Source organism: Eurosta solidaginis, chromosome 1 (assembly GCF_040869045.1).
Source record: "Eurosta solidaginis isolate ZX-2024a chromosome 1, ASM4086904v1, whole genome shotgun sequence".
Classification (NCBI taxonomy): Eukaryota; Metazoa; Arthropoda; class Insecta; order Diptera; family Tephritidae; genus Eurosta; species Eurosta solidaginis.
Window position 1 is genome coordinate 365,041,921 of NC_090319.1, and position 17,683 is coordinate 365,059,603.

Below are 17,683 nucleotides of genomic sequence, written 5' to 3' on the forward strand. Positions count from 1 at the left end.
ATGTCCCTCCCCCCCCCCCCCCCCCCCCCTTGAAATGCCTATGTTTTTTTTTTTTTTTTGAGTTTATTTTTCTCTTTAGAAATTTATTTAGTCAGAACATATGTAAATGAAAAAATGAATTTAACTTAGTAATAGAAGAGAAATTAAAAAAAATTATTAGAAATTAGCGTTTTTACAACCCCCTTTTAAAACCCAGGTATCACTGTGACACAATTGCAGATCGCAAAATTGCTTGTGTTGTTTTTTTTAAGCCACCACAAGACACAGCAGGGAGAATTGAAATTGCCCCTACCCAAAAGTTCGACCCAAAGAGGGGGACATCAGAATTCGTTTTAGAGGTATGGTTCCTTCGGCAAAGTTTCTTATTTTGATCCCTAGAATACGATTTTCTCAGAGCAATGAGCGATTTTTAAATCGACCCGCCCTAGTACACAAATAGTAATAGGAGTAACGTCCCTGTCATGTTTCATCATGATGTCTTCAAAGACTGCCAAATTACAACTTGCAAAACTTTTCAATTGCCTTCTTTTAAAAAGCGGGCTGTGCCACGTCCATTTGTAAAAAATTTTACTAATTTTCTATTTCGCGTCATAAGATCAACCCACCTACCAAGTTTCATCGCTTTATCCGTCTTTGGTAACGAATTATCGCACTTTTTCGGTTTTTCAAAATTTTCGATATCGAAAAATTGGGCGTGGTTGTAGTACGATTTCGTTCATTTTAAATAGCGATCTGAGATGACTGCCCAGGAACCTACATACCAAATTTCATGAAGATACCTCAGAAACTTAAAACTTTTTAGAAAATTCAGGAAAATTCCGAGAATTTTCGTGCAAATTTTCTGCTTTTCGGTAAGAATTTTTCTGAGAGATAAATTCTAAAAATTCTTACTGAAAGCTAAAAATTTGCATGAAAATTCGCGGAATTTTTCCGGATTTTCTAAAAAGTGTTAAGTGTATATTTGGATTGTTGGTGTTGTGTAATAATACATATTTTTATAAAAATATCGAACATAATGAAGGTTGAAGCAAAACTTAGTAAATACTGAAAAAAATCGGAGTGACGATGACTTTTGTAGACGAGTGTATATATGTATGTATGTTTGTATAAAAAATTTTATGGTCACTTTATCTTACTTAAAAAGTTGACTTAAATCGCCCCCCCCCCCTTCCAAAACGTGTTTGATCCGCCCCTGTTTGGTAGGTGGATTGGTTTTTTGATTGAATAAAATTCGATATACGTATTTGGACCCAGAATAGATTCGTATTGAAAACGAGTGGAATCGGACGATTACCACGCCCACTTCTTCGATATCGAAAATTTAGAAAAATTAAAAAAATGAGAGAGTTAAAAATAAATTCCGCTAAGCTAATAATATTTGGTATATGGATTGTTTTTTGACGCAAAAGATAAATTCCAAAAAAGTTTGGAATAAGGGTGTGGCACCACCCACAATTAGACGAAACAAGTTTGGAAGTTTAACAAGCAGTAAATCAAAAGCCGTTTAAGACATTACAATGAAATTCGTCAGAGACTATCCTTGCCAAATGATATAGATATGAGTGAAGATAACTAAAATCGGTTAAAGACCACGCCCACTTTTCCTAAAAATCTAACCTTAACCAAATTTGCAATAACTCTATGGTATTTAACTACATTTGGCTGATATTCTACCACAGTAGTGGTATGGTGGAGCTATGAACAAAACTTAAACAAATTTTGAAAATGGGCTTGACACTTTTAATGCCATAAGTCGAACAAAAATCTACCAATCCAATTCGAACGGAATGTGGTTTAACATTTTTATCATGGCTACAACAGTTTGCTCTGAAAGTGAGCGAAATCGCCTGAAGGCCACTTTTGAAAGCCTTGCGCAGACTTATAACACCATTAACCGCACAAAGCAAACAAAAACAGCGTTTAAAGTTCACAGCTGGGGATGTAATGTTCAGTTCAACCCGAACTAAGACATTCTTAGTTTTTATATACATACATATAAAGTTAAACTTCCGTAGAGCCAAACAGCTGATCTAGTGGACCAATTATTTTTAAATTAATTTTTAAAACGACTCATTTCTGTGTCTTATTTCCATAGGGGCATTGTTTTGATTATAATTCTATTAAAACAAATTATTTTCTTTTTCACCAGGGCCTCACCTATTTGCCATGCAGCAAACTGTTTATGCCTGGAAAAAATTAACATAAGACTAATTATACTTTGACTTTCTATTTTTTGTGCCCTTATAGTACAGCAACCAATGTCGTCCTTCACACATACAAAAGAGCTAACCCGAGCCCTTTTACTACCAAAGGCGGGTTTACATACTTTGACCGGTTCAGGGTGACAAAACGTTGTATTGTTACCTTATGTTGATTTCAAAGCGAAGCAACTCAACCAAAGTGCTTATGCAAATCCGCCTAAACAGCGCTTAGAAAAATATATACAAACATGAGCTGACCAACCATTCATCATATTTCAACAAAACCTCATCGAGGTATTATATACTCTTTGAGTAAGGAAATATACCTGGTAAAATAACCAAAAATGGGGGTGCCGGATGGGCTTTAAACTTATTTAAAAGTTTACGATCTTTCGAACTTTTCGGAGAAGAAATTTCTTGCGATTTTCGGCGTTTGGCGAGATTCTCGAATCTCGAAATGCTCTTAAAGTTGGCGAGCTTCTCGACAATGAAATTGATCGCTTTATTAGCAGTATTCATAGCGCTTACGATTTCTTCTGCTCAACCACAAGTAAAATGCATAGAATACTGCCCTGTATGAAAAAAAAAATGTTAGGATCCGAATTGCTTAAAACTTGGTGCTTAGGGAACCGTTTTCATAGGTTTTTTACTTGGGATGCCTTTTCTCCGAGGAATAACAAGGACCCATCGATGAGCTTTGCAGCAAAATAAACGGCTACCTCAATGATCTCTCCAGTTGTTTCACCTAGCGAGACCTGGCATTATCTCCAACTAAATCATCGGCGACCTTGTTTACGACATGGACGTCCCAAATGTCGACCATTTTGAACATCCACGTCAAGCGCACTACGTTAACGATTGTGTTACACCCCAAAATCTTGCGTGTGACGTTTGATAAGCATGCAGCCGCAATTGTATCGAAAATCCAGGGCCGTAATAAAATACTCAAGTTCATTGCTGGGAGTACTTGGGGTAAAGATAAAGCAACGCTTATTACCTCTTACAAAGCAATTTGCCAGCCGATTGCATGCTACGTGTCCCCGATATGATCGCCAAGCCTAAAGACTACTTACTGGAAGAAGCTACAGGCCTGCCAAAATACTACCTTCAGAAACGCTACGGGCTGTCTTCTTATGTCCCCAGAACACCATGTACATAATGAGGCGAGAATACTCCCCACTAGCTAGAGAAATGAATTGCTAACCAAACAGTTTCTGTTGAATACCCGGAAACCTGGGCATCCCAACAGACATCTGAGGCTACACAGCCCAGGGGCTTAAGGGGTCATCTCTGTAAGCATTATGAGGACATACGGTGCAGCCGTTTGAAGCTAAAAAGCAGAAGCAGGCTGTCAATGGTATCCACAAATAGGCGTCTATATTCCCGGAATTGCCCGGTGAATCCCGTACTTCGATCAGGTTAAACTCTTACCTATCCAGAATCAACCCCTACATACATAATGTATGTCCTGCTTGCAAGCGTCAATCCTTGTCAAATTTTGTTAGTCCAAAGACATTTCTAGTTCTCAAGCACTGAAGATGGCACAACGCTAAAACCGGTTTCGAAATTTTTCCAATTTATATCAATTACCGACCTGGTAAAAAAAATAAAAAAAATTAAATAAATACCAGTTGTTTACTTTAAATATTTCGCTGTTTTTAAAGCAAAAATACTATCTGATTTATTAACAGTCTCGGTAAGTTCAAAAGTATTAGCTTAGTTACTCATTTGATTGGTTACCTACAGTGAAGAAACTTTCCTTTCTCACTGAAAGCTTGTGGAAACCTAATAAATCAGTATTTGGTTTTTAATATACATATTACATAAGTAAGATGTATATAAATACATGTAAAACATATATGTATACTAAACCCTCCATTTTTTACGCGACTCTAATAATAATAAATCTTCCTTCTTTCTATTTACAGGATGACTTACCGGGCCAAGCTTTGTTGGATGTTGTTTTTGCTAGACTTAATTTAATCGAAACTTCATATTTTGGCATACGCTATATTGATGAAGAGAATCAGACGGTAAGTGAAAGTGAAGAACTAAAATCACCGAAATTATAACAACACACAAGCAAACAAACACAAACAATTTCGCCACACCACCACGTCAAATGCTCGCTAAATAAACCCAAATCAAAATATTTGGAAATATGCCACCAAAAGCTTTGCCGCTATTAGCACTGCTTTCCTTTTTTATTGAAGCATACTTTTAGGGGGGTAAGAACGTTAACAGCGCAATAAACGATATCTTTCAGGCCAGCCGTCATTCATTTCCGTTTTCCTTTTACGTCAGCACGTGCATTGAGCCGTAATAATGAAATAAAATAAACAAAATATAACTTTCTTCGTCCTTTGTAAGGTACAATAACTTGAGCGAAAGTGAAATATAGCCAACGTCTCATATTACTTAGCTTAAGACAGACATGGAAATACCTTTTTTTTACCTGTTCGCCTTAGGCGGCGTTTAAATAATAAAATGAATTTCACTTTTCATTTCCCTTTTTGCCAACTATGCACGCATACTTTGGCACATAGTTAAATGGCAGATTGTGGAAGTTTTTGGTAATATGCCAAACGCAGACAAGAAGTTATTTGTGAGTTTTTCGCGTCGCTGAGAGGGGTCGTATGTTTTTTTTTTATACTCAGTTGGGCAGAGCTCACAGAGTATATTAACTTTGATTGGATAACGGTTGGTTGTACAGATATAAAGGAATCGAGAGAGATATAACTTCCATATATCAAAATCATCAGTATCGAAAAAAAATTCGATTGAGCCATGTCCGTCCGTCCGTCTGTCCGTTAACACGATAACTTGATTAAATTTTGAGGTATCTTGATGAAATTTGGTATGTAGGTTTCTGGGTACTCATCACAGATCGCTGTTTAAAATGAACGAAATCGGACAATAACCACGCCCACTTTTTCGATATCGAATATTTCGAAAAATCGAAAAAGTGCGATAATTTATTACCAAATACGGATTAAGCGATGAAACTTGGTAGGTGAGTTGAACTTGTGACGCAGAATAGAAAACTAGTAAAATTTGGGACAATGGGCGTGGCACCGCCCACTTTAAAAAGAAGGTAATTTAGAAGTTTTGCAAGCTGTAATTTGGCAGTCGTTGAAACATCATGATGAAATTTGGCAGGAACGTTACTCTTATCACTACATGTCTGCTGAATAAAAATTTGCAAAATCGGAGAACGACCACGCCCACTTTTTAAAAAATTTTTTTTTAAATTCAAATTTTAAAAGAAAAGTTAATATATTTACAGTATATAAGTAAATTATGTCAACATTCAACTCCAGTAATGATAAGTTGCAACAAAATACAAAAATAAAAGAAAATTTCACAATGGGCGTGGCTCCACCCTTTTTCATTTAATTTGTCTAGGATACTTTTAACGCCATAAGTCGAACAAAAATTAACCAATCCTTTTGAAATTTGGTAGGGGCATAGATTTTATGGCGATAACTGTTTTCTGTGAAAAAGGGCAAAATCGGTTGAAGCCACGCCCACTTTTTATACACAGTCGACCGTCTGTCCTTCCGCTCGGTGATTAACACGCCAACTTGAGGAAAAATCGATATATCTTTACTAAACTTAGTTCACGTACCTATCTGAACTTACTTTGTATTGGTGTAAAAAATTTCTGAAATCCGACTATGACCACGCTCACTTTTTCGATATCGAAAATTACGAAAAATGAAAAAAATGCCATAATTATATACCAAATACGAAAAAAGGGATGAAACATGGTTATTGACGCAAAATATAACTTTAGAAAAAAACTTGGTAAAATGGGTGTGACGCCTACCATATTAAGTAGAAGAAAATGAAAAAGTTTTGCAGGGCGGAATCAAAAGCCCTTGGAATCTTGGAAGGAATACTGTTCGTGGTATTACATATATAAATAAATTAGCGGTACCCGACAGATGATGTTCTGGATCACCCTGGTCCACATTTTGGTCGATATCTCGAAAACGCCTTCACATATACAACAAAGGGCCATTCCCTTTTAAAGCTCTCATTAATACCTTTCATTTGATTCTCATATCGTACAAACAAATTCTCGAGTCAGGCCTGGTCCACCTTTATGGCGATATCCCTAAATGGCGTCCATATATAGATCTATGGCCCACTTCCTCTTAAAATACTCTTTAATACCTTCCATTTGATACACATGTCATACAAACACATTCCAGGGTTACCCTAGGTTCCTTTTACAACATGGCGATTTCCCTTACTTTGTCTCCACAGCTCTCAACTGAGTATGTAATGTTCGGTTACACCCGAACTTAGCCTTACTTACTTGTTTTTTTTTAGTTTCTACATATTATTTATGTATGTGTATATATGTAACCTATTTTTTATTAATTCAACTTGCTAGTATAAAATTATTTCATTGTTAGACAAAGGAACACTGGCTAGACCAGCAGACGACATGAAAATTTTTAAACTTTGCTGTCCTTGAAATAACTTAACATAGCTTAATACGCTGAGGCCAAAATAAATTTCTCTTTGTGATGTTGATATGTATGCATATATGTATCTAATACAGTGGTCGGCAAAAATAAAATGTAAGTGTACTAGTGAAAGTGAGAGCATGAGCATCCCAATAGAAATTTTAATTTTAAATTTCAACATGCAGATCGTGCAGTTACACTAAAATGTTTTTCTTCATTCAAAAATAGTTTGAAATATTGCGAAGTCCCCTAATTCATTAAGTTTTTTTCGCTTCGAAGGGTAATAGATATTTTTACATGCAAATGCACATGAAATTTGGTTTATCAAAACGGCTGAATACGCAAAATTAGTGACGATCACTGCTTAAAAAATCATATTTGCGAAACAAATACATTTCCCGCAGCCATGGTGAAAAAACCTCTTCGGGCTTCGATAGCTCTGTAGTAAGTTCCCAAGGTGTTTTTTGCGCTCGTAGAAAAAAGAGAAAAAAGGAAAAGAACACACAGTAGATTAAATTCTTGAATTTAACAATTTAATAATTTGCACTTCAAAGCTAATTCACAATTTAACTGACTATATTTAGGTTAAGTTATACAAAAATGAAAATCTTACCTATAACAGGGCTGATGGCTGCATTTATCACGGAGAGTTTCCTTATAAAACGCGTTCACCCCTCAATTCCGCAGAAAAGCGGTTTTAGGGGTGATTGAACGAAAGTAAGTTAAATTGGAAAGTCGCGCACCACCACATACAAATACGCCTGCACGGACATATGTAGCCGCTGGTGTTAGTGCGCGAAGGTAAAGATATAAGCAAACACAGATAGTTTACATTAGGCTGGGTCACCATTGGCCGTGCTCATTCTTGGGTTTAGCTTGATGGCCTAAACACATGGAAATACAAAATGTTTTAAATATATGTGGATGACTTAAAAAAAAATAAAGATATATTAATGTAATTTTGTTACTATTTCGCTAAGTTACGCAAAACATTCTATAGTAATTTTTTGCAGTACAGAAGTAAATTCTTTTTCGCTCAGGAAAAAGGGAGTTCAGAATGTTCAAATAATTTAAAGGAAATCATATTGTATGGAAAACCTAATCCTAAACATGTTTGGAAGATGAGCCACAAATATCAAGCTGTTGAAATTCAAACCTTCATATTTATTTTTTTATTATTATGAATTATGATGCTTTCTTGTTTGTTTGCTTATTTTCAGTGGAAGTGGCCTTATAAGAGATTTTTGGATGATTTCTTCTTAACAGTTGAACTAAAACCAATGACAATAAGAATTTAGAACCTCATAAGAAATTCAAAATAAAACGACACAAAGTCAGCTTAAAGGCGCAGTGATTTAGATACTTAAGCTGTGTGCGAGTTGACCTAAATTTCTACTTAAATAGAGAAAAACCCTAAATCACTGGAAACTATCGGTAAGGCAGTGCAAAATAAAAATTTAAAATTTTTATGAGCATACTTTTCAACTTAAATTCAAATGTCAAATTTCAAAAACAAAAATATTGAATTTTCATTATTGTATATGCAAATAATTGGCTCTTGTCCAATCAATTTAAGTAAATCATAGATCATAGAGCGATGATCCCTGCCGCGATTAAGGTCCTATCGATTGTACGTATAGGTGAGCTCGATTTTGTTCAGCTGATGTTGGCGACATAAGAATTGGATCCTTCTCAAATATGGACCGCAATCTAAACACATATTGGCAGCCAAGTGCACAAATTGACCTAAAGAAGTTATTGGAGGCGTACCAACATCACAGAATTGAATTTAAGATTGTGGAAAAGGTCATTGTGCACGTGCTGCACTATGTCCGAAAAAAAGGTTATAAAACGGAGCCACTGCATTTTCTTGAACTGCTATCTTGGGATACGTACTTACCACGGACCCTAATTGACCTCTGTTCCTTTTAAGCATGAAAACGCATCAAAAATACCAAATTTCCCGTTTTGTTATTATTTTCTTAGCAGAAATAAAAAATTTCGGTTTTCAAATCAACTCGCACAATTTTGGCAACTTTTTCCTAAATTATTGCAGTGCTGGAAAGTTCCAGTGGCATATTAGTTCAGGTAACTAAAATTTAGGCGAACTCGTACCCAGCCTTAGATAATTCCAGAGAAACTGTGGATTCATTTAAAAGCTGATATCAGACAAATAACGTACCTAAAACTTGAGCTTGGCTGAGTAAAACTAACTAATGGAATAAAAGTAGCCGTCGATTTCCGCTTGAAAAAAGAGGTAATCAGTTTTGGTTTAAATAATATTTGGTGCGGAGCGAGGAGCAAGTATTTGTTTTGTTGAAAATTATCGTCTCATTTCACAATACCACCGTTATTCACAGTAGCTCCAAAGAGTTATCAAATTTTCTTTTTAAACTCCATTTTAATTGACTACACATGATATGTTGGGACAGGCCCAAGGATTTTTTGCCCATGCCAGCCTCCCAAGTTCACAAACAGGAGTATCTAGCAATCCCTTAAGCCTGTTTTTTTGTTTCCAGCCTAACCAAACCAAGCCCAAAAATGATTTTGGTTAAGCTGGGGTAGTTGACACTTCCAAGTTGATCCCCAAAATAGAACATGCATCGAGCTCATCAAAGTAGAACGGCAAGGAGACAACACCACCTACACAATGAGATGAGAGTACTCCGCATAAGAGATACAAATAAAATGCTGAGGAGACAGTTTCTGGGCATAACAACAGATATCGGATCGATGAGACTATACTTCCCAGGGTCTTAGGGGTTATCTCCGTAAGCATTATGAAAAAATACGGCACCTGAGAACACAACCGCATGAAGCAAAAAATCACAAGCAGATCCTCAGTGATAACCACAAATAGGCGTCAGACCTCTATTCTAGAAATTGTATAGCGAATCCAGTTCTTAAAGAAAAATACCCAAAACTAGCAGAAGAGGAATGCACTCTCCCTAGGGAAACGCGCGTCATTCTAGCCCAACCTCGATCTGGGTACTGTAACGCGTTAAACTCTTACCTATCCAGATTCATCCCCGACATACAAAAGGTATGTTCTGCTTGAAATGTGTCCCCACATAACACCAACCATCTCTTCAATTGTAATAGGAACCAACGCCTCTAGCACCCCTATCACTATGATCTTCCCCTGTTGAGACAGCAAGTTTCCTTGGACTCCCGTTAGAGGACATTGATGACAATATAATAATCGGTCGCATCTCTTGGATGGGGCGCAGCACTGTTACAACAACAACAAAAAAATAACCCTTAGTGCTATTTATTGGATGCTATTTTTGGTACTTTTGCTCACTGACATGTGCGCTGTTGCAGTTGTTCGCTATCCAGATGATAGGATCAATAGTCAGCGCCAACAGTTTCGAGTTGTTGTAACGCAACAACAAGTAAAACAAGTAACAAAGATATGCTTAGAATATTTAGGATATTTTCCTGACTGCGGCAGGAATAATTTAGATGGCCCCTGGAACCATTGGGTCTGTGAATTTTAGTGGCCTCTAATGACCACAATTCTGGGCCCATACTACGCTTTACGATCAGTGACTGAAAAGCATTTCAATGAATCAAACGATAACTATGCAACTGTCAAACTATTTATAAAAATTATAATAAGTTATAGATCTAACGATTCCTTTTTGTGGCTAGTACACTGATGTATTAATCCTCGTAAGCCGTTTTACGGTCCCTGGATGCCCTCGAGTTGTGCTATGGAAAATGATGGTGGGTGGTAAAATTTTGATTCATCACCTACAAATTATCCGTATGAGCTCCATTCTAGTAACTCAATATATGCCCCACATTTGCTGCCTGAAGATGTTCTACTACATCTAAAGACCCTAAAAGAATCCTTCAAATACGGTCCCGATTTGATCCCAACATGTTTTCTTAAAAAATGTGCGGAATACATTTACCAGCCCCTTACTGATCTGTTTAACCTCTCTTTAAAAAATAGCATTTTCCCGACGGCTTGGAAGGAATCTTTTCTTATCCCACTCCATAAAAAAGGAAGCAAGTCGTCTATTGAAAACTATCGTGGAATAGCAAAGCTCTCCGCTATCCCTAAGCTTTTCGAAGCAATCGTTACTAATCACCTTACATTTTCGATTTCTACATTGATAGATAGTTCTCATCATGGCTTTTGTAGAGCCAAATCAACCACAACCAATTTGCTTGAATTTACAACTCACGCCTTTAATGGGTTTAGAAACAATCATCATACCGACGTTATATACACTGATTTCAGCAAAGCATTCGACAAAGTACGCCACTCATTACTTGTTTATAAACTCGAATTGCTTGGTTTTCAACCTGGCCTAACTCGCTGGATCTCTTCCTATTTTTGCGGTAGAATTCAAAGAGTCATTTTTAAAAAACTTTGTTCGAATGTCATCGATCTTCCCTCCGGTGTGCCTCAGGGCAGCCATCTCGGTCCTATTTTGTTTTTGATCTTTATAAACGATGTTTCCACAACTATAAAATATTCTAAAATTTTAATGTATGCCGACGACGTAAAACTTTTTAAGTCATACGCGTCGGTTGAAGAACGTTCTGTACTCCAGGCGGATTTAAATCGTTTAGTTACTTGGTTTAATGCGAATTTTATGCTTCTCAACATTGGAAAATGTAAATCCATGTGTTTTTCACTTGGGAACATACAGCCAGCTTCCTACACAATTAATGGCCAAACTCTGGAAAGCGTTGATGTTTTTGTCGACTTGGGAGTTACAATGAATTGCAAACTTAGTTTCAACCCTCATATTAATGCCACAGTCAATAAAGCGAGAGGGGTTTTAGCATTTGTGAAAAGATGTGCAAAAGAGTTTAGTGATCCTTACGTTACAAAAACCCTTTTTACATTATTGGTGAGGCCGATATTAGAATATGGATCGATAATTTGGAATCCACGTTATCAAGTTCATGTGGATAGACTAGAAACAATTCAAAAACAATTTTTACTTTTCTCCTTGAGAAATCTTCAATGGGACTCTCCGTATAACCTTCCTCCTTACACTAATCGGTTAAAACTAATAAATCTTCCTACCCTTGCACGTCGTAGGAAATGCTAGGTGTACTATATATGGCTAGACTTTTAAATGGATCGATTTCAAGCCCATTTCTTTTGAACGAAGTAAACTTGAATGTTCCATGCCGAGTTTCAAGGCATTATAAACCTATAATTCTTAAACAATGCAGAAGCAATTTCCAACTACACGAACCTTTTCTATGTTTGTGTGAAGATTATAACTCTCACTCGAGAATAATTGATGTTTCGGACTCGCTCTTTGCCATAAAAAAGACGGTTCTATTTTCTCTTAATAATTAAAAAATTATATTTACTTTTAATCTATTGTACTTTGTGAGTCTATATTTCTCAGCTGATGAGTTTCTCTGTAGCTGAGCGGTTTGAGATCTCGGCGCTTAAGAAGCCACTGCCTCTCAAAGACTCTGTAACAAAACAATTATAAATAACACATAAATAAGAATTAGGATACATAAAATTCAAAAAAAAAAAAACAAAAAAGGGCAGCAAACTTTTAAAACAGCTCCCCCTCGAATATTTAAAAACACATATACCTATCTCCTCCACCAAAGTTGAAGTAGTAGCCAAGTGTGATTCCTGATAAAACTCGTGCTAAATTTGTTCGCCCTAGTAGCTCTGGTTCACAAGGAGAAGTCCGAAGAATCTGTATTAATGCATTTTACTGCTGTAACAAATGATTTTTGTACTACCCAAAATGTATAGCCGGGTCACAAAGGGTTTATATATAATAATACCAAATATTGTAGTTGTCACTTCTACCTCGTTTGATTTGCCTTGATCTTCATAAACCATATACATAGTTTTACCCATCAAATTTTAAACTTTTTTTTTTTTGTCTTGGAATCATAATACAATTTTAAAATATTCTTCTCATTCTTATTTCAGCACTGGCTCGATCCAGCGTCGCGTATATCTCGTCAACTTAAACCCAAGTCGGATCCATATGATTTGTATTTTGGGGTAAAATTTTATGCAGCTGATCCGTGTAAGCTGCTCGAAGAAATTACAAGGTAAGTAAAGACTACTATCATGCAAGAAAATTATTTTACTAAGTGTGTAAGTGGAGATAAGTTGTGCGACACCCCTTAACCGTATGAAATAGGGACCAAAATTTAAAGGGAATATTTTTGGCTTAGGTATTACCGCCTGAAGGGGTGAGACTGTAAACGATTACGTATCTATAAGGCCACCTTGATGTATGTAAGAAGTCGTAAGTAGTTTTGGCCAAACCGGAATTCATTTAAGATGACGAAGTACTGTTATAATAAGGTGTATGTTTAGCTCAAACTATCCCCAAAACTTGAGTAAGATATGAACAATCGCCAGAGCTGTTCGAACTTAACGGAGCACAGGCTCACATTCAGTACTTCGACATATTACGAGGCATATTAAAAAAGCCCATGCAAGCCTCATGGTGCGATGGGAGCATTAGGTTAAATTCGACGGCAGCTGTCTAGAAAGAATATATCACTTGAATATCTTTATGTTGTTTCATTGTGCTATCACATACTTGAACATGGAAACAGTCTTCCAGTGAGTAAACATAAAGCCACGAATGATGCACACATCGATCTTGGAGGTTTCCGAGAGTGGAATACCTCCAAACAGAGATATTTACACCACGTCCTTCCAAACGCTGGATTGGGTGATTCTACCTCGTAATCCCTTATATAGCTTACACAACTAGTGGTGTCCAGTATATAAAAGCGTACCGCACGGACAACCTCTGGGCAGTGTAGTGGCAACTATATTGGGTCGAGTGCTTGGATTTTACAATGGCCCCGAGATACTTCGGCACATGGCCAGAGGTGGTATCAGCCCAGCGTTTGCTTACTTGACTCTTCTGTCCAGAAGCAGAGAGCAGGTGGATAGCAGAATCACAAAGTCTCAACCCACGTTTCATTTCGCCCGTGCCTGCCTAACCTCTTCAGATGGCATCGCCTCCCCCAATAGGGGGTGGTATAAATTCAAGAGTACCTGCCCTTAAAAACAACGAGCTTGGTTTTGCATGGAGCTTATCGGCGTAATTCAGACAAGCTGGTCACATTAAGGTAACCCTGCAAAACGTCCCTCACAAAAAATTAAGAGGTGACTTTGACCATATACATTCGTCTGAAGTCTTTGGAAGGAACGTGAAAGGTTTTCCTCGCTTTTGGAATAAAGATGACTTTGATCATTGAAGGCCTAGGAACTTCGCTCAAAGACATTTAAAGGTGCGCAGGAAATATTTCATCGGCTGGCAATCAGATTCCTGCGTAACTGCCACATGCAGAGAATGATAAAAAAAATAAATGTAAGGCGCGATAACCTCCGAAGAGATCTAAGGCCGAGCTTCTCTTCCAATTTGCGTCGTGCTCCTCTTGATTTTCCCTACAAATTGGCCGGAGGGGACCTACATGTTTTATGCCGACTCCGAACGGCATCTGCAAGGCAGATGAGTTTTCACTGAGAGCTTTTCATGGCAGAAATACACCCGGAGCGCTTGCCAAACACTGCCGAGGGGCGACCCCGCTTAGATAAATTTTCTTCTAATTTAAAAACCTAATTTCTAAAATTTTGATGTTGCTTTGTCCGGGGTGCGAACCCAGGGCATACGATGTGGTAGGCGGAGCACGCTACCATCACACCACGGTGACCGCCAGAATGAGTGTCCAATAAAACGCAGGGGATTCCTTCTTTTATTAAAAACCAACCAATTAGACGCAAACATATCCGTACCACCTGATGAAACGGGTACCAGTGCGTATACGTAACATTTTTGTTATTATATGGTATACAAGAGTGAATATAAACATTTAATGGCGGTTTCTTTTCTTGTAAAATTTTACCCTCATGTTGCGCTCTTAGATTCTAACTTTTCAACTAGGTCACCTAGAGCTTTACAAAATTGCTGTATTTGTTGTTTTCTTATTGAACGGAAAATTATTTGTGAACAAACACACAACGCTACATTATTTTTATAAAATGGCAGACTAGTTGACTTAAGATTCGTATTAGTTGCAAAATAGTTCGCGACTAATGGCGGCCGCCGTGGTGGGGTGGTATTGCACTCCACCTACCACACTGAAGATGCCGATTCCGACTTCCGGCTGAGCACCATCACAAATTTAGAAAATGCTTCTCAGTGAAAGCTCATCTGCCCTGCAGATGCTGTTAGGAGTCAGGGTAAAAGGTAAACATGTAGAGCTCCGTCCCGCCAATATGTGGGAAATATTACAAAATGGGAACACGGCGCAAATTGGTAGAGAAGTTCGGCCTAAAATCTCTTCAGCGCCTATCGCGCCTTGCATTTATATTTATTTAGTTCCAAACTGGTTGGCTTGACAACAGGGATTTAGCTTAGTAAAACCACATAAAGAGAAACTCAAACGCACACAAATTACGCAAATAACCAATTAAAGTCGTTGAATCTTCTAAAATCTGCTAGAAATATTTCTATTTAAAAATAATTGTTTTCATATAAATCTACTCATGCGAAGCAGAAAACTTTCAAAAAGCTTGAATAAATTTAAGCGCCATAATAAGCTTTTTAGCAATTACACAAATATTTTGATTGAAGGACAATCAATCGTACTATAAAGCAAATAATTTTCAGACACAATTGATTGACGTTGAAAACGTGAGTTGCAAACAAAAACAATATGTTGTGCAAACAATTACTCGAAGGATATCGAACAAATATTTTATGCTCAAAAGTCAAACACTTAAGTGATTAAGCGTTTACTAAAAAAAAACACATATCTACACACATACATACATATATGTATATTAAAACAATAAAAAACAAGTAAGGAAGGCTAAGTTCGAGTGTAACTGAACATTACATACTCAGCTGCAAATTACAGCTTGCAAAAATTTCAAATTACCTTCATTTAAAAGTGGGCGGAGCCACGCCCTTTATCCTCAATTTTACTAACTTTCTATTCTGCGTCATAAGGTCAACCCACCTACCAAATTTCATCGCTTTATCCGTCTTTGGTAATGAATTATCGCACTTTTTCTGTTTTTCGAAGTTTTCGATATCGAAAAAGTGGGCGTGGTTATAGTCCGATTTCGTTCATTTTAAATAGCGATCTGAGAAGAATAGAATAGAATAGAATAGAATAGAATAGAACAGAATAGAATAAAATAGAATAGTATAGAATAGAATAGTATAGAATATAATAGAATAGAATAGAATAGAATAGAATAGAATAGAATAGAATAGAATAGAATAGAATAGAATAGAATAGAATAGAATAGAATAGAATAGAATAGAATAGAATAGACTATAATATAATAGAATAGAATAGAATAGAATAGAATAGAATAGAATAGAATATAATAGAATAGAATAGAATAGAATAGAATAGAAGAGAAGAGAAGAGAATAGAATAGAATAGAATAGAATAGAATAGAATAGAATAGAATAGAATAGAATAGAATAGAATAGAATAGAATAGAATAGAATAGAATAGAATAGAATAGAATAGAATAGAATAGAATAGAATAGAATAGAATAGAATAGAATAGAATAGAATAGAATAGAATAGAATAGAATAGAATAGAATAGAATAGAATAGAATAGAATAGAAAAGAATAGAATAGAATAGAATAGAATAGAATAGAATAGAATAGAATAGAATAGAATAGAATAGAATAGAATAGAATAGAATAGAATAAAATAGAATAGAATAGAATAGAATAGAATAGAATAGAATAGAATAGAATAGAATAGAATAGAATAGAATAGAATAGAATAGAATAGAATAGAAGAGAATAGAATAGAATAGAATAGAATAGAAGAGAATAGAATAGAATAGAATAGAATAGAATAGAATAGAATAGAATAGAATAGAATAGAATAGAATAGAATAGAATAGAATAGAATAGAATAGAATAGAATAGAATGGAATAGAATAGAATAGAATAGAATAGAATAGAATAGAATAGAATAGAATAGAATAGAATAGAATAGAATAGAATGGAATAGAATAGAATAGAATAGAATAGAATAGAATAGAATAGAATAGAATAGAATAAAATAGAATAGAATAGAATAGAATAGAATAGAATAGAATAGAATAGAATAGAAGTCTATATCTATCTTGATTAGTTTATGCCGTTACGGGGTACCGTTATGCGAACAAACTTAATATACCTTGTGAGTATAAAAAATAAAAGGCCCTTCAATCAAATATGCATAAATACGTGGCTACAGTCTCTATTGATTCTGCTACAAAATTTATATTACGATTTCAAATACTGCACTTAGACAGCAAACAAAATTCAATCAAATGTCCAGTGCGTTATCTCAGACCAAAAAATATATTAAAACTAAATTTTTTTCTAACTGCAAATGCATTTATTTACGCAGATTATTGTGATGAATTTCCTATCAGCATAGACGTTTATAGTAAGCAAAAACATATAATGTCTATTACAACTACAAACAAAGCAGCGCACATAATCACTTATGGCTATCAGTTATTGATATAACGCAATTGACGGCATACAAGCCAAAGGTTAAGGCAATATTATATTGCAGATATGCATGAATTGGTTGATTTTGATGTTGATGTTGAATGTGTATGTGTATGTGCATGTACTGCAAGTGCATGTGGTTTATGTACACAGTCTGTTTTAGGTCTATTAATGTTTATTGCCATTAGAATGGCTAGAGAATTGATTATGTTACGCCAGATTATATTATTATGCGGCCTTGGAGTGTTGCCATTGCACTTAAATTGTCAGCTGCAGCAAAAACTACGGTGTATAAAAAAAGAAAGCCTACACATATGTTATTGATGATGATGTGTTGGGATTCAAGGGGTTAATAAGCGCAATACAAAGCTTTGTAGCTTCAAAGCTTCCGCAAACTAATTGTCAACCTCACCTGGGCGAGAGGAATCCTGTTACAAATATGAATGTAGCATACATATGTATAACAGGCGAGGCTCTGGCGGCCCCAAGTT

The 17,683-nt window shown here is 36.0% G+C and overlaps 1 protein-coding gene across 1 annotated transcript in view; it reads left to right on the forward strand.

The window, feature by feature from the left end:
• LOC137238171 (uncharacterized) overlaps positions 1-17,683 on the forward strand; it is a 137,371-nt gene that overhangs the window by 63,588 nt on the left and 56,100 nt on the right. Inside the window, exons 2-3 of the mRNA XM_067762846.1 lie at positions 4,130-4,234; positions 12,615-12,739. Coding sequence (XP_067618947.1) covers positions 4,130-4,234; positions 12,615-12,739 — 230 coding nt within the window. The remainder of the gene's footprint in view (positions 1-4,129; positions 4,235-12,614; positions 12,740-17,683) is intronic.